This window comes from Gopherus evgoodei, chromosome 2 (assembly GCF_007399415.2).
Source record: "Gopherus evgoodei ecotype Sinaloan lineage chromosome 2, rGopEvg1_v1.p, whole genome shotgun sequence".
Lineage (NCBI taxonomy): Eukaryota > Metazoa > Chordata > Testudines > Testudinidae > Gopherus > Gopherus evgoodei.
Window position 1 is genome coordinate 241,201,409 of NC_044323.1, and position 27,866 is coordinate 241,229,274.

At 38.8% G+C, this 27,866-nt stretch overlaps 1 protein-coding gene across 1 annotated transcript; it reads left to right on the plus strand.

The window, feature by feature from the left end:
- The first annotated feature begins 5,171 nt into the window (after positions 1-5,171).
- HNF4G (hepatocyte nuclear factor 4 gamma) lies at positions 5,172-27,745 on the plus strand. Its single transcript, XM_030553298.1, has 10 exons — positions 5,172-5,289; positions 8,958-9,129; positions 10,667-10,761; positions 14,920-15,026; positions 20,289-20,444; positions 23,481-23,568; positions 26,044-26,196; positions 26,353-26,589; positions 27,083-27,205; positions 27,627-27,745. The coding sequence occupies exons 1-10, from the start codon at positions 5,172-5,174 to the stop codon at positions 27,743-27,745; spliced, it is 1,368 nt and encodes a 455-aa protein (XP_030409158.1).
- Positions 27,746-27,866: the final 121 nt, after the last annotated feature.

Below are 27,866 nucleotides of genomic sequence, written 5' to 3' on the forward strand. Positions count from 1 at the left end.
AAAGGTCCACTGAGCTGTGGCCTCAATTCTACCATGTACTGGTCTTCAGAGATGCGGTACCCAAGACAGGCTCTTTCAAAATTTTCCAAAAAGGCCTCGGTGTCATCACCTGCCTTGTAGGTGGGAAATTTCCTGTGCTGTGGAACCATAATTGGCGAAGGGTTGTTAGGATTGGCTGGCGCATGCAGCCCAGCTTGCGCTAAGTCCAGTTCATGTTTTCTCTGTTTTTCCTTCTCTTCACTTTCTTTTTGTTGTTTTTCCATTTCTCGGCGGTGGGCCATGTCTTCTTCTTCTAGTTTTCTTTTGTGGGCTGCCTCTTTGGCTGCTTGTTCTCTTTTGTAGGCTGCCAGTTTGATGCTTTCTTCTTTTTCTTTCAGCTCCACCTCTTTTTGTCTTTTTTCCAGTTGTCACCTGTGTTCAGCTTCTTTGATTTGTACTTCGGCCTCCATTTTTGTATTGGAAGGCATGGTTCTGGGGTTTTTTTGTGTTTGGGGTGCCCTCTGGTGTTTATTGTCTGAATTGCAGGCTCTGTTGCCTCCTGGGGTTTGCCTAGCAACAGTGCTTTTTTCCCTTTCTTCCTCTAGCTAATCTTTTCAATGTAAAGTAAACCAGAAAAACCACTTTATTTGCATGCATATAGTGCTGGTATTTGCCTCCTAATGGGAGTACTATTGTGTGGCAAAAGACCCTTAATAATCTCTTAATGGTTCCTTGCTTAATATGCAAGCCAAAAACTGTCAGAGAGAGCAGAAAAAAAAATTCTCTCTGGTTCCTTTTAAAACCAAACCGTTCCTCTCTGCTTAAAAGCCCCTAGCAGAGAAAAGAAAAATATAATATTCCTACTGGCTTCTGGATTCTATCTTTCCCACAACGCTGCCACCATATCATAACCTAGTCCCAGATTTGGACCTTAGCGTCCAAAATATGGGGGTTAGCATGAAAACCTCCAAGCTTAGTTACCAGCTTGGACCTGGTAAAGCTGCCACCACCCAAAAAATTAGAGTGTTTTGGGGCACTCTGGTCCCCCCAAACCTTCCCTGGGGACCCCAAGACCCAAATCCCTTGAGTCTCACAACAAAGGGAATTAAACCTTTTCCCTTCCCCCCTCCAGGTGTTCCTGGAGAGATACACAGAAGCAAACTCCGTGAATCTAAACAGAGGGAGTCCACCCTCTCTATTTCCAGTCCTGGAAACACAAGCACTTCCCTCTGCATTCCCTCTGGGTGAAAAGTCAGGCTAGTAAATCTAACACACACAGATTTCCCCCTGACTTTTTCCTCCCACCAGTTCCCTGGTGAGCTGCAGACTCAGTTCCCTGGAGTTCCCCACTAAAGAAAAACTCCAACTCCAAAAGAAAGCTTTATATAAAAAAGAAAGAAAAATACATAAAAATGGTCTCTCTGTATTAAGGTGACAAATACAGGGTCATTGGCTTAAAAGAATATTGAATAAACAGCCTTATTCAAAAAGAATACAATTCAAAGCACTCCAGCAACTATAGACATGTAAATACAAAACAACAAACCATCTTTGTACTCACAACTTGGAAACAGAAGATTAGAAAACAGGAAACAGAAATCCTCTCATAGCCGAGAGAGAGTCAGACAGAAGACCAGAACAAAGGACTCAGACACAAACTTCCCTCCACCCAGATTTGAAAAAGTCCTGTTTCCTGATTGGTCGTCTGGTCAGGTGTTTCAGATTACTTCTTTCCAGGTGAAAGAGACGTTAACCCTTAGCTATCTGTTTACGACAGAAGGTCTTTCCTGTTTCTAGACACACAACATTTTAATGCCTGGGATCCCAATCCCAGGAATTTGGTAGAATTCCCAGATATCATAATAGTCTTCTCTTCTGGTTCGTGAAGTTCAGAAAGTCATACTGATTCTTGAGTGAAAGTGGGAGAAGTCAAATAAAAGGCACCACATTATATAGTTTGTCCTATATTCTGCTTTCTGGATAGATGCGATGAAGCTTTGTTTTGCTTGTGCTCAAAAGGCCTGATTCAAGGACTACTAAAGTTAATAGGCTCCCTCTGACTTCGATAGGCTTTGTATCAGGCCCCTACAGACTACATAATGCAACTAGATTGGCCTGGCAACACTATGTAGTGCAGGGCACTCACACATTGCAGCATGGTTTTGGGTTGAGCAGCAGCATTTCTAGAAAATAGTATTGTCCCATCTATGGCAGGTCACTGGTCTGAAGAGAGCCAGATATGGTCCACCTAACAGAGAAGTTGCTTCAGGGCATAATGCAGCCACTAACTGCTGGTTGGGGGGAAATTGTTCCACTTTGGGCAAATTATTCCATACTTTTCCACTGTGGGTTCTTGTGCCTTTTTCTAAAGATCTGTCTGCACTGGCTGTCTTTTGAGTCAGGCTAATATTTAGATGTTTGATATAGAATGTTCCTATGCAAACATTTCTGATATGGTAGTGGGATCAGTTGCTTCTGCTATGCTGTTTCACTTTCCCTGCTAAGAAAATACAGATCTCTCAGCAAGCTCCAGGATCCATGTAACAAGATGAAGAAGAGGAAGTGGTGGGACGATAGGGGACATGCATGGTGCACCTCTGCCAAATAATGCAGAGAATTTGTATAAGCAGGAAAACATCTCTAGGGGAACCCCTATGAAAATGGGTTCAAGAGGCACCCTGCTCTGTGGGATACCCTGCAGTGTGGCTCCAATGGAGCCATGCTTGCTGGGATCCAGACAGGAGGATTCATGGATTCCTTAGCCGGAAGGGACCATTGTGATCCTCTAATCTGAGCTCCTGTAGGGAACAAGCCATAGAATTTCTCCAAAGTAATTCCTATAGCATATCTTAGAAAAATATCCAATCTTGATTTAAAAAATGCTACTGATGGAGAATCTGCCATGACCCTGGGTAAATTGTTCCAGTGGTTAATGGCCCTGACTGTTGAAATGTGTGCCTTATTTCCAGTCTGAATTTCACTCGTTTCAACTTGCATGCATTGCCTTGTGTTATACCTTTGCCTGGGATAGGAGTCCCAGAGGTACTGAGGAGACACAGGGCTCTGGGTGAATGGACCAGTGCCTCTGGTATATCCATAGGATTTGGGGGTTGGATGGATGAATTTTGAGAATGTTTTGAAAGATTCCTCCTGGCGTTCTCCTCCCTTGCTTGTTGTTTTTTTCCACTTGAGATGGTGGCATTTCTTCTCCCCTATTGTTTTTATATGATGTTGTAATTAAAGGGGCTTTTAAAGGAATTGTTTGTTGGCTATTTTTGCAAGAACAGACACCTCCAAATAGCTTTTCATTCAAATAAACATCTTTATATTGTGAATGGTAGATCTTACTGCTGTAGTGTCTCTGGCATCAGGTTGTGCTGTTGCAGGAAACTTCACCTCTTGTACCCTGAGTAGCCATTTCCATGGCCCCGTTAGCCTGTATATGTCTGAGTTTTCCACTCTTTGGCCAGGTCACCTAAAGGTTCTGCCAGGATAACAAAAAGTCCATCTGAAATTCCAAATAAACATCTAAACAATTGATTCTTCCGCCCATCTTGGGCCACGCTGAAGTTATCTGCTTCTTGATCCCTTCTCCTGGTCCCTGTAGAGTGTTCCTCTATGTTGGTTCCTCCCAGCAGGGTTTTCCCTCTACAGTAGAACCTTAGAGTTACAAACCCTTCAGAATTGGGTTCGTAACCCTGAAATATGTGTAACTCTGAACAAAGCATTATGGTTGTTCTTTCAAAAGTTTACAACTGGACATTGACTTAATACAGCTTTGAAACTTTTGTATGCAGAAAAATGTTGCTTTTTACCATCTTAATTTAAATGAAACAAGCACAGAAACAGTTTCCTTACCTTGTCAAATATTTTTTTTAACTTAACCTTTTTTTAGTAGTTTAAATTTAACACAGCACTGTACGGTACAGCATTTTTTTTTCTTTTTCTTATTTTTTATCTCTGCTGCCTGATTTCATACTTCCAGTTCAGCATGAGGTGTGTGACTGACCAGTTAGTTCATAACTCTGATGTTCATGTCCCTGAGGTTCTGTTATACTTCCCCATGTTAGGGACTCTGGCAGCTTTCCTCAGGGACCCTCCTTTTTCCTTACAGGTCCTTTTTTAGAGCCCTTTGCCACAGGAGCCTAACCTGCTCTCTGTGGGTTTCATCAAGCCTAACTTTCCCAGTCCCTTCCCAGAAGGGAACTCCCCTTGCTCCTCTTTTGTGGGTAGCCTCCCTTAGACTAAGTTTCCCATTTTGTTTAAGAAGTCCTCTCCCTGATTTCCGATAGCTGGGTCATCATTATAATTAAGTTTCCATCACACTCAGCGGTGGATAGTTCTCTGATCGTAGGCTGTGCTGAGGCTGACTTGCCTTACAGAGCCAACTTGAGATAATAGTATGTAACCAGTCATTGAATGTAGCTAATTAAACACGTGCTAGTTAGTTTTACAGTTCTCTGCTGGCAATCTTTAATGTAACTATTGTACAAAGAGTGGGTTCCCATAATTAACTCCTGGGATCATCATAAATGTATGGAATCTTGTAAAACAGCATTTAACAGCAGCTTGTGTATGGACCAAATTCTGCTGCCCTCCTTCCCCTCTGCAAAACATGCATAAAGTGGCTTTATGTCGAGGTTGAGAAGAAGGAATCTTCCCTTTAACATAGTGGCTTGGTATAACATATCTATGCAGTCAGTACACTAGCAATTGTGCAGAACATTGGTTGTGATAGCAATTGGGAATGTAGGTAGGGGTCTTCCTACCTGAAGACCCCCTGTCGTTCTGCATGTGTTTAGGGCCTTCCATGCTCACAGAGGCTGTGTAGCAGGGATCCGGGAATGGGCAGCATTTGGCACTTTTTTATTAAAATGAGCAGAACCAGCTGCTGGACACCCTTTTCAATTTCCTCGAAAATTCAAGTCAATATGACTCCTGATAAGACTAGTCTATGGAACATTCCAAGATTATCACAAGAATTGCTTTGGTGTACCATAAAAGAAAAAAAAGATATAGGCAGACTATGGCATGCAGAAGCAGTTTTACAGCTCCTCCCATCGCTGCACATAAGTGACACCGTTTACAGTTAACTTTGGATTATCAATCACTGATTGCTAGCAAAACAGAGTAGATCTCATCATTCTGCATTTGTACTCTTGAGTAGCTTTCGTTTACTGTTTTCCCATTCAATGATGAGGCTGTCGGAACCAGTACTGGACATGGATATGGCAGACTACAGTGAAGTCTTAGATCCAACTTACACTACTTTGGAGTTTGAAACTATGCAGATTCTGTATAATGGCAATGGTGAGTTCTCATCTGCTCAGTGATGCAAAATCAAGCTATGGGTTAACGGAAAAAAAGTAAAACTAAGTAATGCTGTAAGGTGCTAGTTAAATATTTTATTAATAGAGCATTTAGGCGGGAGGGTTATGGCAACAGATCTGCTCTTTTACACTTCATCACTAAATCTAAGTTAATAACATGATAACTTTTTTATGTTAAAGAAAATAAAATACCAGTTATGTGTAAGAAAGTAAGTGAACTCCACTGTCATCAGTCAATTAATCAAAGGAAAAAAAGGATGCTTTCAGCAGTTTTTTTTTTTTAGTGTAAAACAAATGAATAAGTAGTATTGACAGTTTGGGCATGAAGGTAGATTTTGTACATAACATTTAAAATGACAGATAGAACAAAATTATCCAGAAGTTTGGGAAATTTTACCGATTATAGAGAAAATGATCTCATTGCTCTTGCTGTCTAGTTTCCAATTGGTGGGCTCATATTTTATTTGTATAATGTAATCCAGTCTTTCCAGATTTTATATATATATGTGAACCAGAGAGAGTTTTTAATCACTTTGACTCTGTACAGGCTAATGTTTAGCTGGGAGAGGCGCTTGGTATTTGATGAGTGTAACATTTTAACTTAGGCTAGAATTGTTTATGATATGGGCTGTTATGCTATGGGTTTTTGTGACATTCAATTCATAAAAATATTGCCTCAAACATGTAGCATGCTGTATTTAACTTTACCATAACTGAAGATTCTACCACAGACATAAAAAAAAATTTAGTCTTTGAAAGTGAATGTTTTAATTTAAAGTAATTACTTTAAAATTTAGAACTGAAATTCATTAAGGGTAGAGAAAGCATATTTAACACTAGCACAACAATTATTTTTATCTACTCTGAAACTATATACCCATTGCTGCTGTTTGTAGTTTGTTTTTTAAAAGGCAGTGCAAATATTTTAGCATTTGTGGAAAAGTTCATTTGTATTTGTATTTTGTTCCATATAATGTCTTTGATGTGAAAAATGTTGATTCTGCATATCTCACAAATACAATATAGAGCTTAAGTTGGCCTGTATAGGTGTGTCTTGAAACTTTTGTTTAGATTTTGGATGTTTCCATTACAATTTCTTTGCAGCCAGATTAGTGAACAGAAATGTAGATTTAATTACTGATTCTGCCTAGAAGAAGAAAAAATAACATGAAAGAAAAATTTCCTCTTAAGTGATTATGAGGCTTTAAAAATGGTTAATTGAGCTTTAGATGGTTTCTCCGCTTACTTGGTTTAAGAAGGGGGATTTTCTTGGTAATTAATTATTTTTGCTTAAAATAACTCTTACGGATCTGTTAAAGGTACACACACACACACACACACACACACACACACACACACACACACACACACACACACACACACACACACACACACACACACACATGAGGGAAGGGAAGTTAGGCCAGGGAAGTTTATATTAGTAATACAGGTGTTTGAATTATTCAGTGAAAATTATTAGTTGGCAAATTTTAATTCATATTTATTAAATGTAGTCTTCTTCTGATTGCAATTCATTTATGAGCTTATTTTAAGTTACTGTAAGAATCAGTTTAAAAGAATGGTCTTGTTGATAATGCACTTATGGGGACTCAGGAGATCTGGTTTCAATTCTCAGCTCTGCTGTGTATTTCCTCTGTGAACTTGAGCAAGTATCTTAATCAGAGCTGGTCAGAGATGCTTCACCAGAGCCACCTTCTGTTGGCACGTGCCCTTCTGTCAACACTGAAATGCTTCACAAAATTGAGTTGATTTCACCAGAATTTTATTTCAGATGAAAGCTCCGGGGGCGGGGGGGGGGAGAAGAGGGGGGAGAAAGTTTTTAAAAGTTGAAACTAATTATTTCAACATTTTTGGAATAAAGCATTTCCAAAAATTTGCATTACTCATTATAATACAAAATAAAAAGTCAAAATTGATATGAAACACTTTGATTTTGCCTAAACTAAATGTTTTGATTGACCCAAAATGATTTTGTTTAATTTCGGCTTGCAGAGAATTTTGACATATTTGTTTTTCATTCCAAATCAGAACAAAGCCAGATTCTGAAATCCTTTGCAAACTGGAACTTCCAACCTCCGCTCAGTTCCACTCTTAATTTCTCTGTCTCAGTTCCTGTCTATACAACAGAAATAATGCTTCCTTTCTTGTGTTCTTGGCTATTTGTCTATTTAGAATGTAAGCTCTTTGAGATAAGGTCTATGTTTTACTAGATGTATGTGCAGTATCTAGCACAATGGGGCTTCAGTCTGAGTTGGAGCCTCTAGATGCTACCATCATATAAATAATTAATATTAATAATAGTTTGCTAAAAAAATTATCCTATGGGTTGTTCATAAACTATTCTGTAACTATTTGTGATATATGACTGAATGTTGAAATCACATAACAATGTTTCTTCTTCTTGACTGGATGATTGAAAATGTAGACAGGAGAATCTTCTTTTTGTATAACTACACACATATACAAAGAATAGCAATTTTGCAAATATTCATCTGAACAAAAACCTTCTCCCAAATAGTGAATAAAAAGAGAATGAATTTGGTAAAACCATATGTCCATTCTGTGGTATTCAGCTCTCTCAAATTATAATATATGGAGATGTACCTATTTCATAGAACTGGAAGGGACCCTGAAAGGTCATTGAGTCCAGCCCCCTGCCTTCACTAGCAGGACCAAGTACTGATTTTGCCCGATTCCTAAGTGGCCCTCTCAGGGGCTGAACTCACAGTCCTAAGTTTAGAAGGCTAATGCTCAAACCACTGAGCTATTCCTCCCAATTCAGGTGGCATGTCTGTGTGCACACAGAATTTCTACATCAGGAGTTCTCAAACTCGGGGTCAGGACCCCTCAGGGTCATGATGTCATTACATGGCGGCTCACAAGCTGTCAACCTCCACCCCAAGCCCCACTTGCCTCCAGCATTTATAATGGTGTTAAATATATTAAAGAGGGTGTTTAATTATTAGGGGGATCACACTCAGAGGCTTGCGATGTGAAGGGGGTTGTCAGTAAAAAGTTTGAGACCCACTTGTCTACATCAACGTTGCATGAAACACTTCCTGTATGGAAATAACACTATGTCAACCCTCTCCAATAATTTTTTCATGAAGTTTAATTCAGAACTTTTTTAAAAATTCATGTGCCAATAATAACTGAGATTCTTTTCAGGAAAGCAATGATGATAGCCAACTATTGCTATGTCATGTGAATTAATTTATGGATGTTTTACCAGCTGACTGAAAAATGTTGTTTTGTACCAATGTCCCTCTTAATGATTTCTGTTAGCAAGGATATTTAAGTAGTTACACACAAATAGAAAGTTAGGTATTTCACATACACTTTAACTTTCAAACCACTTCTTTGAATCTGTAATAGTTTGGACAAAAAGTATTTCTTGTTATAAGCATCATAAATTCTGATAATCAGATGTGATGGGTTTGAAAGGATTCATTAGAATAACAACCAGATGTAATTAGACATGCTGTCTTTGTATGATCTCTAAATGGTAAATGCTAATTAAAAGCAAAAAGGCCAGTTAAATCTCCATGTGAGTGTAAATTAGTCATGATGTTGTATTCGTTTCAGGTTTTAACCATAGCTGCATATGTTGTTCTTGTCCCTCATCAGACAGTTCTTCAGCAGAAACACTCAACATGAACACTGCGGACAGTGGAGTCAGTGGGCTTTGTGCAATATGTGGAGATAGAGCAACTGGCAAACATTATGGTGCCTCCAGTTGTGATGGGTGCAAGGGCTTCTTTAGACGCAGCATAAGGAAGAGTCATGTCTATACCTGCAGGTATTTGAAATATTCAGCTTGGGGAACTTAATTCATCTGTAATTTATGCAGTGGATATTTTCTTTCTTTTTCAAACTGAATAAACGATACAGTGGACAAAACGTGTGATTGTTGGTTTGTTAATGTAATGGAAAAAAATCACTTTCCTGCAAATCGCTGAGAAGAATTGTCTACAGCCAACATGCACACCTCTGTTTACCTGTCTCTCATGAGGAAAGTCATACTCATTGCTATGAAACTATTTGTTACATTTAAATGATGTGTAGGCAAAACAATAAAAATAAATATTACAAGGTATTTAATAAGCATCTAGAAATCACCTTTAAGATAGTATCTTTTAGAATGACCTACCTTGATTCTCCACTAGAGGCAAGTTTTATCACGATTACTTTTTGGTATTGACTGGTCCAGTTGCCAGCACCAAGTGAAATACAGCAGGACAGATGCTCGGATGGATTACATTGGGATAGTGCTAGACTAGTTTTATACCAGCTAAGGAACTGTCTCACTATTTTTTGTATGTGAACATACAGAGAATTTCCTAAAAAAAAAAAAAATTTTTTTTTGCGGGGTTTGTGATAGGCAACCTTTTAGAGATTTCTCACTAAACATTTGTTTTTCTCCGATGAAAGACAGTTTCTAAAGAGTGCTTAAGACTCATAAATCCTGATCCGAAGAACATACAAGAGATAACTTATCTGTAAGGAGCTTTGTGCTGCTAGAAATGGTGTTCTACTGTTCTTTTAATCACACCGTACTTTTCCTTTGTGGTGTGCCAAAATGTATGTAGACTAATAGGGAGACATCCTCTGACCTCCACTTGGGTGGTTGTCTGCCCAGTACTTAGTTGAACTACACCTTCCAGCAGTCTTGAACTTTTGAAATTCTGGGGCCAAAATTTTCTGTTTTCATTTGCAATGACAGCAGCTTGGTTCTTGTTCTACAGATATTGCTTTCCAAAATTATTTTGTCCTGTCTTGAGGACCCTCAGACTCAAAGAAACATTTGCTTCCAGGCCTCTCATTGTCTTTATGCTCCCTCTATTAATCATAGTTCCCCACTGTTCTTTTTAAAGGGCTGCCAGATCTTTACTATTTACTGCCCTCTGGCATTCTTTTCTTTCTTTCTCTATCCTCAAAAAGGCTGCCTCAAACCCCTTTCCAGAATACAGAGATCTCTACTACTCATGCTATCATTTGTTTAAAGCCCTTTTTATCAACATCTTGTGTCTTAAGACTTCTGGCATAAATTATGTTTGTTTGTTTTTTAAATTTAAACCAAATATTGACTATTAAATACTATTATTCAAGCAAAATATTTGCTGTGATTATGAAAAAGCTAATGATATCTTGCCCATTATAAGAAATTATTCTTGCCAGATGTACAGGTGGAAAACATTTTTCAAGGAAAAGATCAGTAAAGGCTGATAGTTTGAGACATGGTTTTTGACAGCCCACATTAATTGTTGTCCCTCTTGCTAATAAGGACTGTGCTTTATTAATGCTCTAATGTATTTACTCTTTCTTGTATCTGATAGATTCAATCGACAGTGTGTTGTTGACAAGGACAAGAGGAATCAATGCAGATACTGTCGTTTAAAAAAGTGTTTTCGAGCAGGAATGAAAAAAGAAGGTAATAGATTGATTTATTACTTGATGCACAAAGAAAAATAAACACTTAATCTAAATGAGTGTTAAAACTTAGTATAAAACTAAAAGAATATCACGTTAGAATAACTCAATGAATAGATAACTCCAGTGCCTTCATAAAGGAAGAGTGATTTTACTATTATATGCTTCATTTACTTTTTTAAGTTAGTAAATATGGAAGTTATAGTATTTTGTGCCTATAACAAATTAACAGATTCAGAACTAGTTTGCAGACTAAATTTATTTTTATAGTATGTGAATCCTAGTGTAAAGTCCCAACACTTCACACATTGTGAAAATCTGAAATCAGACCTGAGTTTGGAATCCATAAGTTCAGGAATGTTCAGATTTGGAATTTTGGTTCTACTCGTTATAAAGATATGAAATTTGTGTCCAGGTTTTGATTGGTGACTGCCTCTAGTGATATTTTTCAGTATCAATCTGCTAACTCCTTAATTTAGTTTAAATCTTGGAGGTGCATAAATCAGAAAAAGGTGTGTGTGTGAGAGAGAGAGAAGTTCTCTGGTTTTGAGGTCTTTAAGGTGGCAAGAAATTTTTGCAATTATTGAAGATACACTCTGCTTATTCAATGAGATAAAATGATATAAATTAAAAGTTCATGATATTTGTTCACCTAAGATACCAAATATGCTGTAACAACAGATGGCTAAACTATGATAACATTTTTTTCAAAATAGACCTCTTTAAGTTTGTGAAATGTTAGTGAAATTCAAGCAGTTTACTGACTGCAAAAAAATGTTGCTGCCCAGATTTTCACATTTAAAAGTTGGTTGCTTGTTATTGCTCATACAAGCCAGATAGAACTGATTATGGGCTCTGAGTCTACCCCATGTGGTCAAGGGGATTGACAGAAGCTCTTTGTGACTCATGTTCTCAGATGGGGTAGCTGCAGTTTCTGTGCTTTTACTGACTCAGTCAGATAATAAAGTTCTGGCGACAGCAGCAGCAAGTAAATCAGTGCTATTCTCCTCTGTAATGGGAGTGTGGGATTGTCCCTTACAGACTATGCAGGAACTGATGGGGTACAGTGACCCTATGTGACAGTTTCCAAGCTGGAGAGGTGAATGGTCCTTGTCTCAAAGTGAGGGTAGCCGACAACTGCAAGAAGATAATGCTAGCAAGAAAAAACATACTAGTTTGGAGTGCCATGGGAGAGTCTATCTCAGGTCCTGATTGGGAAGGGATCATTGTGTAAGGACAAAAGAGTACATGGCTTGGTTGGGATCCTGTGTATGTTCAAATAAGCAGTTAAAAATGGAGCCTTTTGTGGTTCCCACATTACTAGACTTACGTTTATTGTGGTGAAACTGTTTTACAACCTTTTTTGGCATTTTTTTTATCCATCATAAGGCTAGTTTACAGCACGACTCTGTAACTTTACTGTAGTGAAGTGGTTTTAGAGTGTGCTTCTGCAAGTACCTTATAAGGGTAAGAGTGGTTTATTGTGTGGTCTTATATGTTTTTGGCTTTGCTAATGGCAAAAATTTTTGTAGGCGAGAGATAGGAGAGGATTAAATGTATTTTCTTTTTGCAGTCACATGGTGAAGTTCTACTCTTATTTACAGTCATAAATCTAAAATAACTCCATTAAGTCTGTGGAGTTGCTCTTCATTTACAGAGGTATAATGGTGCAGAACTTGACCTCTAGCATTCAGACCATTAAAATCAGTAGTGCTTTGAATATACTGTGGGATCCTTGTAAGAAGAATGTTGAATTATCTGTTTTGGTCCTCAACATTTTGCAAAAGGCAGAATTTCAAGGACACTCAAACCTTATAAAATGAATAGATTAAAAAATGTGCATAACTTTTTTCACCGATTTTACACCATTTTTCCTATAAAACATATTGACCCTTGTTCTCCACTGCATCTGAGCTATGCTGATTCAGAGCTGCCCAACCGCAGCATAAATCAGAACTGGAGGGATCCTATTCTAAATGACACTACTTGTGCTGGTGGTATATGGTCTCGCCCATCATAGGAGGATTGAGCAGAGATCAGTTTAGTCACATCCCCAGCCTGCCCTCAACATGTCCCCTTCCCCTCATTATGCTAGAGGTGGGGGAAATCAGCTGATGGAGGCTATGCCAGTCCTACACCATTAAAGATTTCCCCTACAGAGGGAATTTTCTGCTCGGAATCTCCAGCCTGCTTAAGGATGCTTTAGCCTAAGTAAGCAAAGACTATTGGACTGGTGAATTCAGCCCATTGAATCCTGTACATAGGCAATACAAAGGTATTTCCCTTTGATTCTGCAAGTGGCCCTGTCACCCAGTGACTGGCCCTTGTAAGAGGAGATGGGGCCAGTCATACTTGTGCTATAATTAATTTGCTGCTTTCCAGCCTGAGGGGGCAGGACTGGACAGCCAGGTGATACCTTAATGGACATCTGGGCCTTAGAAAAGGACTAAGAGAGATCTGTTAGGGTGTTAGAACCACAGGAAGTGGGAAGGCTCTTGTGGAAGGCCCTGAGCCAGTGTCTGCAGGAGGCTGGGTACTGCAGGGGAACCAGCCTCGGGGGCTGGTGAGTGTTCTGTAGTAGAGTGGGGAAAGATTCAAATGTAGCTTAGAAAGGGGCGGAAAACAGAGCCCAAAGGATAGGCTGAAATGAAGCCCTGGAAGGCAGAGAAACCGTTTTGGTTTGTTTAGGACTTTCTAGTTTGAACTTTTGTTACCATTGAAGGGGTTATATTTATTTGTGACTTGGGTGGAGAGGTAAGCCACACCTCCAACACAGACTTGTGTGGGGATGCTGAGGAGACCCATCTTGGGGATGGAAACTGAGGCAGGGAGTACTGGCAGTGCTATGCTCAGCCAGCAGGTGGCATACTAACATCTAATTTTAGTATTTGACCATCAGTGTCTTGCTTCTTCTGGTCCCATGTGATGTTGACATTATTTTAATTAATTTTGTGTTTAGTACTCTACTTTTTGAAATACTAGGTGAATGGGCATTGTGTTCCTCTAATTTAAAAAAAATCCTATTTCTTGTTTCATCTCTACATGAACATTTAACACTTAGTGTTTATCATTGCAAGACATTTCTTATTATGGCTTAATATGAGGCCCATCAGTAAACGTCCTTGGCAAAAAAGCTAGTGTACCTCTGGAATAAAGTGTGTTCATTCATCATAGAAACTACAGGATATTGTGCAGTGGAGAAAGAGAATATTTTACTGAAGCCTTTCATGCTGCAACTGAACCAATGTAATGCAGATTTCCCCCCCTCAAAATAACAAACACATGATTGGAAATAAAACTGCTACTCTTAAAAGATGATGAGATTCCTAGTGCAATAAAGAAAGATGTTGATCAGCATAATGCCTGTTCTCTCCTTGGCCTAACCTTGGATACAATTGAGATTTTGAGAAATCTGATTGATAGTTTTATTTATCCTCTTCTTTCCTGAATTAAAAAGTAAGCCTTGTTACTTAATAAACCCTGTCTGTGCTCATTAAGGTTCCTTATCCAAAGCCCTTTATACACCTTTCCTAGGCCTCATGAGACACAACCCACCTGCTTGGAATATTTTTGCTTAGTTAATGTTCTATAAAATGGCAGGAATTGAATGTCCCTAAGGAGGAGCCCAATATTACAGACTCTAAATTACTTTACTAATGGATTGAGTTCATTATTCACTCTTGTTTCAGTGTTTCTCACAGGAAAGCATGAGCAGAGGTATCAGAATTTCTGTGACTTAGACATTCTGTCAGTGATTGTTCTGTAAACCCTTTAACCTAACTCAACAGGACTGGGATTTCTATATCATTAGGCTTCATTAATTAAGGAGAGAGGAGAGGCCAGCCAATCAGATTACAGAGTATTGTTGCGTTCAAAGTAGAAAGTATGCAAATCTACTGTAATAAAGCCAATCATAAAAATGCTGTGTCTAACAACAATTAGAATTGAATAATTTTAGTGACAAACAATATTATATGAATAAGAAATCTACAAGATTTTTTGTCACTCTTTCTTTCTCATGACTCTCTCAGAGCTGAAACTTCAAGGTCCTCTTTGGATGTCATACCTTGTGATTCATATAGTTATATAACAGTCCTTTGAAATTATGTTCAACCACACTGCCTACCAGCAAATAAATGACATGATTATTCTTTTCTAGCTGTGCAAAATGAACGGGACAGGATAAGCACAAGAAGGAGCACATTTGATGGCAGCAACATTCCCTCTATTAACACATTGTCGCAAGCTGAGGCTCTTTCTCGGCAGGTATAGTGATCCACCATGAAGTTATTTAACACCCTTTCAGATTTTTTTCATAGTTAAATAGCTCCTATTTTTCATTGTATAAAGAATAATTATTGAGACCAACGTTCTATCTGCTTCCGAAAATGCAATCCAGCTGCTTCTTCCTAATATAAGAATCAATAATAAAGAACATACATCTATTTCTGATGGTGAAGCCAGTAAAGAAGGTCACTTAAGAAAATTCATCTTGTGTTAGGTACAATATGTCCCAGTTTTCTTCCTTAATATTACTTTATGATCCTCTTACTTTCAAATTAAGTACTGTCTGAAGCAGTTAGTGACATCTTTCTGATCCTTGAGGCTGGATTTTCAATGGAGCTTAACAGAGGTAAATGTCTGACATCCAATAGATGCCAATAGGTCCCTAACTCCCTTAGTTAGGCTCCTTTGAAAATCACAGCTTTAATGTTTGGATTTCATAAACCCTAATAAGGTTAACAAAAGGGGTCCAAATGCTGAACCTATTCACATTGTGCTTTTGAACTCTCTTTGTCTGGTTTGAATTACATTTTCCTCTGGTTTCTTTTTTATCCAATCAATTGTTGAGTAGAACAGTATCCACTGGTTTTCTGTAACTCAAATAAATCCAAATAATTGATTTCACACTCCCTTACCTCTTAGTAACTTACTCAGAGGGCAACTGCTGCCATCTTTACTTCGTGATTTCATGCTGACTGTTCTATACTGAGTGATACATCCCCAAAAGTTTTGTAATCTTGTCCTTTGTCAGGAGCAGCTTGCGTATGATGGAGCTGTCTCTAAGAAGTACTCATAAGCTGTAATATTTCTTGGATCCTTCTTTGTTCCTTATTAAATGAAAGAATTAAATTAGCCACCTAATACTACTAGGCTGGTATGAATGGGCTACTGGTACTTTGGTACTACACCTGACTCTAGTAGTCAATGAAAAAGCCTCTTCAAAGGTACTTGCATTTCCCTTATTTTAGAATGTTAGGCTTTAAGTAACTTTTAGCCAGGCCTGGTGATATGTTGTATTCTTATTGTACAAATTAATTCATATTTCAAACTCATGTTTACAAACAAATAAACTAATATTTCTCCTCAGGCTCGTGTTCAGAAGCCACGATGATGGGCACCTTAAAAATACGTAGGCAGACAAACAAGTAAACAAAGTTAAATATTTAAGGATAATGCTTTCTCCTTCTTTGGTAGATGCTGAGCTGAATAATTACAGACAGGCCTGGAGCAACTATGTTAACAACCTCAAACTCAGGGAAAAGTTCTCACTTCATCTAACCCATACCTCATAGCTTCTCCTTTCTCCATAATGTTCTGAACAAAAGCCCTAAATCCAAATATCCTTCACTTTGGAAAGTTTGGGTCTAAATTTTGCAGCCTCATGCCCATCTCTGTTTGTGACAGACTTCCAATTATGTCAACCTAATTAATGGTTAACTTTCTGTTTGGGCTCTAACTTTTAGCTGTCATCCTAGGCGTCTGAACTATCAGTATGTTAAGAGCTTGATGCAGGAGTTAGAGTGAAATCTTGTGGCCTGTGTTGGGCAAGAGATCAGAGTAGGTGATCATAATGGTCTCTTCTGATCTTAAAATCTAAGAATAAGCTGTTTTCCTTAGTAATTCTTTGAACTTTGTTTATAGTAGGTACACTTATGTGTTCTTATAGTCTTTTAATCATTGACAAGTGGTACATACAGTTCATGAATAAAAGTGTTTTTCTTAAATGGGTTCCTACTAAATATTCATTCTGTATGCTCTTCTCCCACAAAACTGGGAGATAATTGTCTGATTGTCTTCAGCATATATTCCCCATCTAGAATTTTCCTCTCTAAAGATTAAATATTGTATTTTGATCATTTGATATCTATATTTCCATAACATCTAGAGGTCTCTAAGAGGATCAGCTCCACAATGTGCTAAGCACATCTGAAGACACAATCCTGCCCCAAAGAGCTAAAAAGTGACACACATAAAATGTGAGAATAAAGTGCCAGATAGCCTCATGTGACTCTCAGGCCATGTCTACATCTAAAATTTTGCAGCGCTGGTTGTTACAGCTGTATTAGTACAGCTGTATAGGGCCAGCGCTGCAGAGTGGCCACACTTACAGCAACCAGCGCTGCAAGTGGTGTTAGATGTGGCCACACTGCAGCGCTGTTGGGCGGCTTCAAGGGGGGTTCCGGGAACGCGAGAGCAAATCGGGGAAGGAGACCAGCTTCGCCGCAGTTTGCTCTCGCGTTCCCGGAGCCACCCTGCAAACCGCAGGGAAGGAGACCTGCTTGCTCGGGGTTCCGGGAACGAGAGAGCAAACCGGGAAAGGAGACCAGCTTCGCCGCGGTTTGCTCTCGCGTTCCCGGAGCCACCCTGCAAACCGCAGGGAAGGAGAACCGCTTGCTCGGCGGTTCGGGGAACGAGAGAGCAAACCGGGAAAGGAGACCAGCTTCGCCGCGGTTTTGCTCTCGCGTTCCCGGAGCCACCCTGCAAACCGCAGGGAAGGAGACCTGCTTGCTCGGGGTTCCGGGAACGAGAGAGCAAACCGGGAAAGGAGACCAGCTTGATTACCAGAGGCTTCCTCGTTCCACGGAGGTCAAGAAAAGCGCTGGTAAGTGTCTACATTGGATTACCAGCGCTGGATCACCAGCGCTGGATCCTCTGCACCCCAGACAAAACGGGAGTACGGCCAGCGCTGCAAACAGGGAGTTGCAGCGCTGGTGATGCCCTGCAGATGTGTACACCTTCAAAGTTGCAGCGCTGTAACTCCCTCACCAGCGCTGCAACTTTCTGATGTAGACAAGCCCTCAGTCAAACGTGGCAAATTTAATATGGGCTTCAGAGAGAGATTTGAAGGAGAAGAGGATAGGGTAACAGGTTAGTTGAGGGAGAGTTTTCACATGTAAGAAGCAATGAGGAAGCACAAAGAAGTTTAATCTTCTCCTTTTAACTTTAATGATTTCATTACTTATACAGTAAATGGTTCCACGAGGAGCAGAGAAGAGCATGTCTACTTTGTCCAATCCATAAGAGCTCCTGTGCCCCAAATCTGCAAGGTTAAAGCTCTACCATTGTGGAAGGTCCAGGTAGGAGTGAGACTGAGTAGCATCTGCCTTCCTTCAAACCATCAGGGATACAGTACCACAAGATAATGCTCACCCTGTCAGCATTATTTGCCCTACTTACCCCTCCATGCTATATGCTAAAAAAGGAGGAGATTGGGACAGTGGACAATGGAGAGAGGGAAGGTCATGGTAGCATAGCCAGGAGCTGTGACACCTCTGGGAGTGTGAAGATTCATATACTTTAAGGCCATAAGGAACTATTGTGATCATCTGATCTGACCTCCAGCATAACACAGGTCTTAGAACTTGACCCAGTAATTTTTGCAGCAAGCCCATAACTTTTCTGTGTGCTATAGCATATCATTTAGACAGACTTCCAGTCTTGATTTAAAGACGTAGAGTGTTGGAGAATGTACTATGTCCCTAAATAAATCATTTTGATTGTTAATTATCCTCATTTTAAAATTTGCAGTTTATTTCTAATCTAGCTTCAGCATCCAACCATCTTGCTAATGCCATTTTCTGCTAGATCTTTTGCTGGAAGTCTCTTTCCCGTTTACCTGTTTGTAGAACACTTGAACACTTCTTAACCTTCTCTTGGACAAACTAAATAGATTGATCTTCTTAAATCTCTCACTATAAAGCATGTTTTCCAGACTTCGCAACCTTCTTGTGGTTCTTTTCTGAACCCTTTCCAATTTTTCAACATTCTTTTTGAAGTTAGGATACCAGAACTAGACTCAGTATTCCAGCAATGGTCTCACTAAGGCCATATGCAGAGGTTACCTTCCTAATGCTAATTGATATTCCCCAGATGATACATGCAAGAATTGTATTCACCCTCTCAGCTACAGCATTGGACTGGGAGCTGATATTAAGTTGGTTATCTATAGTTTTGACAGAATTCATTTAAAAAAATGCAATAGAAGATCGATGTTTATTTTTCAGCATTCTTTCCTTTTTTATTGATTTACAGTTGCAGGAAATTTTGGAGGAGTCAGATAATGGAGGGTGGGGACTGGTGGGGGGATGGTTCCACTAATAATTACTGAATGTCAGTAGACACTGAAATTCAAAAAGTTAAAGCTTTATAACTTTTAAAACACAAATAGTGTTACAATCCTTATAAGCTTAGTTATCTATTGCTACACTGTAGTCCTATTCAGTTTCATTGTATTTCAGGATATCAAGTTATGTGGAAGCATCGGGCCTTAGCTCATAAACCCAACCTCTTGTGAGCTCTGCAACATAGTGGGATTTCACCATGGGGTTTTGGTAGTTGCAGTATTAGAGACCCCAGTCCTTTTCTCCCTCCTTGGTAGTGAAACCACACTGCCCCCAACCTCCAAAGAGGGAGAGTAGCAGGAGACTCTGCGTTTTGAAACTCAGTTGCCTGGTTCTTGTACAGGTTTTTCTAGCGTGATGGATGCCATAGGTCTAAGTGAGAGATTTTTCCTAGTTTCAGCCCTACTTTTGTCTTCAGCCATCTTGTCTGTATTGCTTAATAGCAAGTTTAGTATTGTTCCTTTCCTTAGAAAGTCATTAAGGATTTCACGATTTGGCTCAGCAATCATGCAAAAGCTTTCAAGCACCAAGCCCAGAAAGATTCCTCTCTCTGTGTTTCACAGAACACTGTGCACTGCAGGTGGCCTTATATACACTGCTATTAGTACATTTTCTGAAACATCCCCAGCTTCTATCCATACTGGTTCTCATCATTACAAATCTTTCTGCTTTAGGCATTTAAAAAGCCTGTTTCATCTTCTAGAGTTAATGATACTTATCTTTTCACTGAAAATACATATTTCCCTTTTATCTTTGTGTGCCTAGAACTGTATTACATTCCCTTCCCAACCCTTTCTTTCTAAAGTGAGGTAAATGTCATCCATTTTAAAGGCCAAAAAAAATTAAATTAAATTAAAAATGCTATAAATAATAGTCATCTCTTGGAAAGAGAATGTCTTGTGAAAATATAACAATAAGAATCCCACACCATACTAGTAACAATGAGGGACAAAAATTATCATTTACATGCATATTGTCAGGGAGTTTGGCAATAATGTGCATGCTGGCTTCCATGTGTTTTGTGTAAATATACTTCTAGCCAGTGGAAACATAGTAACAAATATGGAATACTAACGTGGTGTATTGTTTTGTTTTGTTTTGTTTTTTTGCTTAACATGGCTAGATCCCCGTCTCGAGCCCTGGTGCTAGTACTGACATAAATGTAAAGAAAATTGCCAGTATTAGCGATGTGTGTGAATCTATGAAGCAACAGCTCTTGGTCCTTGTAGAGTGGGCTAAATATATTCCAGCCTTCTGTGAACTTCCATTGGACGATCAGGTACAAAGCAAATGAACTGGAGAATAATGATGATTCTCCTCCTGTTACAGTCATGCAGAAATATTGTGTAACAATTCATTGTTTGCCCTGTATGCTAGATCTCAGTTTTGAAGCAGATCTTGAGACATCACATAAAGAGATAGTAGAGGTTGAAGGGTGCTTCATATGTTGGAAAAAAGGATGCAGATCCATGAACTGAAAATTTCAGAAACAATATTTTGCAATTGTTGGAACCAGAAACTTTAAAGGCATGCCAGAGTTAATAACAACAGTTAAAAAAACCATCCAACCTTTCGGAACAGTTGGTTTATGTTCAGCTGCAACTGTTTGTGAAGACTGAGGTGGCTTGTTACTTAATTTGAAGCAGTTTCCTTATCCTTGCAAGAAATGTCAGTTTTACAGCCTCGAGAAGAAATCAAACCTATATTGATGCCAAACCATAGAAAATAATTTGCTGTTGAATATAATATAATAAAATAGCCAAAATTACATTTATAGTGTGCTTATGTAAATTTTATTCTAAATTGACATGTAAACAGTGCTTGAGTTCTCTTTAGGGACAAAATATCATCACCTTGGTGCCATGCCAGATATCTGTTACCTTTGAGTGAGATGTCTAAAGTGAATTTAAACCCCAGGTCGTCATGTTGTAATAGACATTACCAGGGCCATATGTAGGAATTTAAATTTGATGACTTTTGGAGGGGCATGTTAAACACACACACATTATACAGATTAATATCAACACATGCATTTATATCATATGCATAGATTTTAACAGAAGTACACTCACCATTTCAACAAAAATCCGTGCGCCTTGGAGCCATCTGAATAAATGTATCAACAAGTACTTGGCTGCAATGGGGTCACAGAAATCCTCCAGCCCTGGGGCTGCGGCAGGGAGAGGGAGCTTCTCCAGCTCCAGGGCCAGAGGAGCGCTCTCTCTCTGCCACAGCTCTGAGGCTGGAGGAACTGTCAGCTCCCGCCATGGCCCCAGGGCTGGAGAAGCTTGCTTTCTCTTCTGCACCCCCAGGGCTGGAGGAGGTCTTTCTCCCCACCATGGCTCTGGGACTGGAGGAGCTGTCAGCTCCTGCCTCGGCCCCATAGCCAGAGGTCCCAGCCCTGGGGCCAGAGGAGTTCTGTGCCCTCTGCTGATTATCAGTGCTTGCCCCCCCTTGTGTATGTCCCTGGATATTTCTGTCACCAAGCAGCTGGTTGGGAGGTTAACTCATTGCCAAAAATGCCCTGATTTTGGTCTTTTAAACTGTAGTTTAAAAGACTCTATAAAAATGTCATTGTGGAATTCCTCTTTACTGTCTCCTTAGTGTCAAAAATACTGTTTGTAGTAAAAAGACATGAGGGGGTTCTCTCAGCACTGCAAACCCAGCCTTGTATCTGAGAGTGAAGCTGGGGACATTCCTCCTCCTGCATCTTTTCAGTAGTAAAGGTGCTGCATACCCTTTCAAATTATTGCTTCAGTGACACTTGTGCTTACATTGGGTTTGCACAAATGTAGCAAACAATTCCGTTGATGATATAGAAGGAAGAATGGAATCAAATCAGTCTTTAGTTGTGTGGGCACTCTAGGGGCCCCAGATGTAAGAAGCAATAAAACTTGCTTTCATCACTCAAGCTGATATGATGGAACAGGAAAAAGAACAGACCTGCTGACTAAGAACATACCAACTTTACACTTTTCAGAGTATAAGTGCACTTTAGAGGGTCATTAGCCAATAATTTTATACTGAAAATTTGACCTATAGTATTTAGAATATAAAGTGAGAAATATTGCTCAAACTCCAAGGAAAATCTGATACTTTGTTACTGAGAAGTTAAAACTAATGGTTATTACTTTTGTATGATAACCTCTTGCTAATTGGCAACTAGCATTTACTTATCAAATAAGCTTCCTTGTTTTGTACACTTTCTTCCTGACCTCAGAGTCAACCTGGTTTATGAACAACAAGGTAAACAAAAAAATGTGTTAGCTCTGTTAAGGCTGAGATTCTGAAAGCTTTCTAATTTGGTTGCTCAGTTCCCTTAGCTGACTTTGAAAATCCCAGCATAAAAATCACAAGAGAAAAATTCATGTTTGCACAATGGAAACAAACAACCCCCCAAAGAAAATAGATTTAATTGCCAAGCTTCTAAGAGGGCATTATAAACAATGAAATGTAAATAAAAATGTAAAATGATAAACTAGTGAGTAAATTGTTTAACTGCTTTCCTGGTATGCATCAGGTTTCTTCTTTATTGACTATCATAAAGAGATCTTCTATACATTTTGCAAGAATATCGTCTGTATTTCGTAGTGAAACTGGCCTGTTTGACAGAAAAATGGAGTACTTTTCTGTTGTTTTATTTTCAGTTTTGAGCATGGTATTTTTTCTTTTATTTCAGTTATTAGAAGAGAAGTATTTTTAGCAAAATTGGTTGAATTACCCAGTAATGCACTGTCTTCTGAAAGCTGATAGGTGGGCCTGATATGGCACTAGGAAAATTATTCTAAGCCCAAAAAAAAAAAATGTCCAGAAGGCTGGCTTTGTGGGGGAAAGAGCCATCTCAAATATCTTTGTGTTTTACTGGATCAGGCTGAACAAAATACTGTACTGGATATTGCAAAATTCAGGATAATCAGTTATGATAGCCTTCCTGCCATTGGTTCCTTCCATGTTGACTTAAAATCCAAGAACAGGCTTTATGTAAAAGGAAGTGGAAACTATGAAGTGCACATAAATGTATACAATGATAAACTATTTGCAAAATCATATTGTGTTCAAAATTCAGTTTGTACGCATTGCTAAGTGATAACAGTGACAAAGTTACACAGTTTAACGCAGCTACATTGAAATAGTAAGGTGTTATAAAATGAACCATGTACCTTAAAAATTACTTGTTGTAGTCTGAGTAGTGTAATTGCAAGCAACAGCATTCTGATGCCTGCTGCAGCTGATTCATCTTGCCCACTACAGATAGTCACATTTACGTAGATATTGTAATTCATGTTGTTATTTTATGGGGGTTCCTCTTTTTAAGGTTGCCCTGCTAAGAGCGCATGCTGGGGAACACCTCTTACTTGGAGCAGCAAAACGGTCCATGATGTATAAGGACATTTTACTTTTAGGTAAACATTTATTTTGTTTTAATTAATAATTACCATGTTATAGTTCACTAACAACCATATAATCAGTATCCTGATGAACAGTGTCCTCATTTAACTGAGACAGTTGCCACAGCACAATGAGTGCCATGCACTCTACTGTCTTTAAACACTGCACTGATGGCATACCTAAACACTGTACTTATGGTATGCCTACTATATTGTCACATGCCAGTTTCAGCAAAAGCAGATGTAAAGTCCCTTAAAATGGATGCAGTCCTTCTGATACCATAAACCTACACCCACATAGGAAGTCCTTGCCAAATGAATCTACTTACTTTGGTACCCTGTGTGGCAACATTGACCCATGTCACAATCCACCAGCGGGCTCCATCTGTGCCAGTACTTTGGTCTTCTTTCAAGGAACTGTCTAGGTGTCCTTGGACAGAAGCACCTAATGCAAGCCAGGGGTATAAAGTGTGTAAGGTATAGGGGCAGTCCTCAGCCTTTCTTTATAAACTTTGTGCTATTATGCGTAGGGGACTTTCCACTGCCTGCTATGCCCATTCTTCGGGTCTGGCTATCTGTGGCCCAATATGACTCATTTTGAGTATTATTGTACCAACCCTAGCATCCAGGGAATGAAAAGTGCTTGCTGTACAGATGCTACTCACATTAGAGGCTCCTTCCTGTTCATGATCCAATTTTTTTCCTGAGTGCAGTTTTACTGAAATATACTACCTAGTTAAAAGTAAAACTGACTCATCGTACCCATTAAATTACTAAAGATATAAATATTTGCTGTATGCTTGGGACACTTAGGTAATGAGCAGAACTGGTGTAAATGAAAATGGTGGTTAGCATGATGAAGGTAATTTTATGCCACAGAAAGGAACAATTTAAGACCAATTTACTACCCCTAGCTACTCTAGTTCTCTGAGAAAGAATTCTGTATAGCTGATGATTCATTGACCTAGCAGGAAATTATTATCAGCTTTGTTCTTGACAAAACTCTTGCCCTTGTATGTTATTCTCACAGGTCATTTTAGTATACATATAACTTTTGGCCAGAAGTTAAAGTAAGATGGATTGCCGGTGTGGGCTGGTTTTCTGTCTCTGCTAAAAGCAGGAGAGTTTCTCCTTCTCTCCCTTGTTTAGGTGAGGCTTTCTCTGCTTCTCCTCAGTTGGTGAGTTGAGGACTTGTCAGGCAAGAAGTATCCGAAGTGGAAGCCGTGGAAGAAGGTGTTTCTTGGATGGGAAGTTTCTGGGTTTTGCCCCTACTAGATGTAGCAGAAGCACTTGCCTCCCAGTAAGGATGGCCTCCATCAACCTTCTCTGAAGGAAGATCTACTATCCCTCTACTGATGATTTTGACAATCTAGCCCGGAATGTGACTCTTGTTGGGGAGAGAAGGTTTTGCAACAAGTTCACCCCATTTAATACCTTATCAATTTTCTTTATAAACATAATCCCCTTACTTACTCCAAATATTCTGCCTGGCAAGCCTCCAAAGAATTCCCTGCTTGGGTAAAATGATGGAAAGAAATACTAATTTTGTGTAAATTTATATGAATATCTAAAATATCTTAGCTAACAAAATGAATCTGTTATTCCTTTAAATCAATGTGCACTACATACTACCCCATATCAATACAACACAAGCATCTGCTACTACATTACTTCATCATTCAAAAGCTACATCTTATTTTGTTTCTATTCAACCATTTACTCCTTTTAACTTCAGTGGGGCAAAGATTTCACCTATTAACTTTTTCTTACCAGAATATGCTCAGTAGCATCTTTAGTCACTGAATCAGTTGAAGATTGTAAATTCTTCAGGGCAGAGACTGTGTCTTTGTTCTGTGTTTATATAGTGCTTTGCACAGTGGGGTTGTGGTCCATGACTGGGTTTCCCAGGGTTTACAGTTGTACATATATATAATAAAGTATATGCAATTATGCTACGATAAATAGTAGCAGTCTGTTAGGAAGTTGCAAGTTGTTCCTCTCGTTCTCTTAGAAAGGTTTAGAATTCTAAACCAAATAAATTAGAAGTGGAGACTTATATTTTTTACAATGAATTTGAATTTAAATAATTATGAGGACCACGTTTTCAAAGTGGCCTCTTTCTAGCCTCTAAAATAGAACACTGAATTTTCCTAAGATTAATTTCCTGTGCCAAACCTAATGTGTCAAAATGGACTTCTGGGCCCAAACTATGTAGTTAGATGGTTAATTGGATAACTCCTCAGTTTGTGCACACAAATAGGCCTTGAACCTGCAGACACACTAATTATAACTACGCATATGGGAATACTTATATGCCTAAGTACCTGCAGGATCAGGACTTTGTTTTGCACATATGCTTTCCTTGTAAAGAAACTTAGTTTTTCAACATGAAAATATCTGCAGAATTAAAAATGGTTTGGTTCACCTGGGTCTGTAAATTTAAACCTTTGTGTAGCATCAATCCATATTCTGGTATTTTTTCTCCCCAAGGTAACGATTACATCATCCATCGCAACAGTTCTGAAGTCGAGATCAGCCGAGTGGCAAACCGGATTCTAGATGAACTAGTCCAACCATTCCAGGAAATTCAAATAGATGACAATGAGTATGCTTGCTTAAAAGCAATTGTGTTTTTTGATCCAGGTACATTTTCCAAAAAGTCTTTCAGATTTAATGTATGAATACACTAAAATTAATGTTTGGTGATGTAACATTCATTAACAGTCTACATACTTGCACAAAGAATTACTCACTAAAAGAATATGCTTTAACTTGAAGAATTTTTTTCATTTTTTCAAGATGCAAAGGGATTGAGTGACCCATTAAAGATTAAGAACATGCGGTTCCAGGTCCAAATCAGTTTAGAAGATTACATTAATGATCGTCAGTATGACTCCAGGGGGAGGTTTGGAGAACTTCTGCTTCTATTGCCTACCCTTCAGAGCATCACTTGGCAAATGATTGAACAAATACAGTTGGTCAAACTGTTTGGAATGGTTAAAATTGACAGTTTGCTTCAGGAAATGTTACTAGGGGGTAAGTGTGTCATTCTTTTTCTGTGATATTCCACCTTATCAACCTGATAGGCACTTCAGAAAAAGTATCTTCCTCCCCACCTCACCAGGCTGCTCAGACTTACTCCAGGGGACTGGATCAGTGCCAATTTGGGGGGAGCGTTAAAGTCAAGATAACACGGCTAACTGTCCTGTCTCCCCATCTCCAATGTGTATTGTATGTTCCTCAGCCATAGCTGAGTACTTGGACATACAATTCCCCAAAGAGACAGACCAGGAAATCCTTATAAATATTGTAAGGATGAAATCCATTGTTAATGCAACCCAAGCAGTGAAAACAAATGTCATACTTATTATGGATGAAGTCTTGTTAAATTGTTTAATGAATATGCAAAAGGCAATTATTCAAATTGCCAATCAAAATATTTGCTCTAAGGGAACGTAATTATTGCTGTGTAAATCGCTAGCAGCAACACGTTCATTCAAATTGATATGTGCTTTTGTAATTTTTGCAGGTACGTCTAGTGATGCCAGTCATCTTCATCATCCAGTACATCCTCATTTAGCTCAGGATCCATTAACTGGCCAAACTATTCTCATAAGTTCAATGTCTGCTCCTGTACATACAGAACAGATCTGTAAGCAATTTCACTTTATCTTTCTATCATAACATCTGACTGTTATGTTTAGTTAACTGGCAAATTCATTAAAATGGTGATCTGTCAAAGCTAGTGTATACTTCTTTCATCATAATTTCTGAGATTTAAATAGTAAGAAATTTTTTTTTAAAAAAAGTACACAGACAACCTCCTAAGCAATACATTCTGGTTTGAGTTTAATTTAAAACACACGACACTGTTTTGATATTACCATTGGTTACAAATGTGGATTTTTAAAGGTGAACAATACACAGGGATTCTGATATTTAAAAATGAATATTTACCTTTAGTAACTAATGCAGATACTTTTTTTAGGGTACAGTAGTATGTATGTCATAAATATGTATTTAGATTGGTCAAGAACATAATAATGCATAGTTTCCTCTCAATTCTTTTTCAGCAACTCCAGAAACTCCATTACCTTCCCCTCCACAAGGCTCTGGACAAGAATACAAAATGTCTACAAACCAGGCTACAGTCATAACGCAGCAATCAATTTTAAAACAAAAACCATTGTGATAATTTTTTTTATTTTTATTTTTTGTTTTTTTTTTCTTTTACATGCACTATATAAATTGTTAGGACACCTGGATGGTGGAAACCTCAGGATAGCAAATTAGGCCACCCCTTGACCCAAGCA

Coding starts and splice junctions, on each gene's coding strand:
- HNF4G (XM_030553298.1), top strand. CDS start 5,172: ATGATGAGGCTGTCGGAACCAGTACTGGACATGGATATGGCAGACTAC. Junction 9,130..10,666: donor AGTCATGTCTATACCTGCAG/GTATTTGAAATA, acceptor TGTATCTGATAG/ATTCAATCGACAGTGTGTTG. Junction 27,206..27,626: donor TGTACATACAGAACAGATCT/GTAAGCAATTTC, acceptor ATTCTTTTTCAG/CAACTCCAGAAACTCCATTA.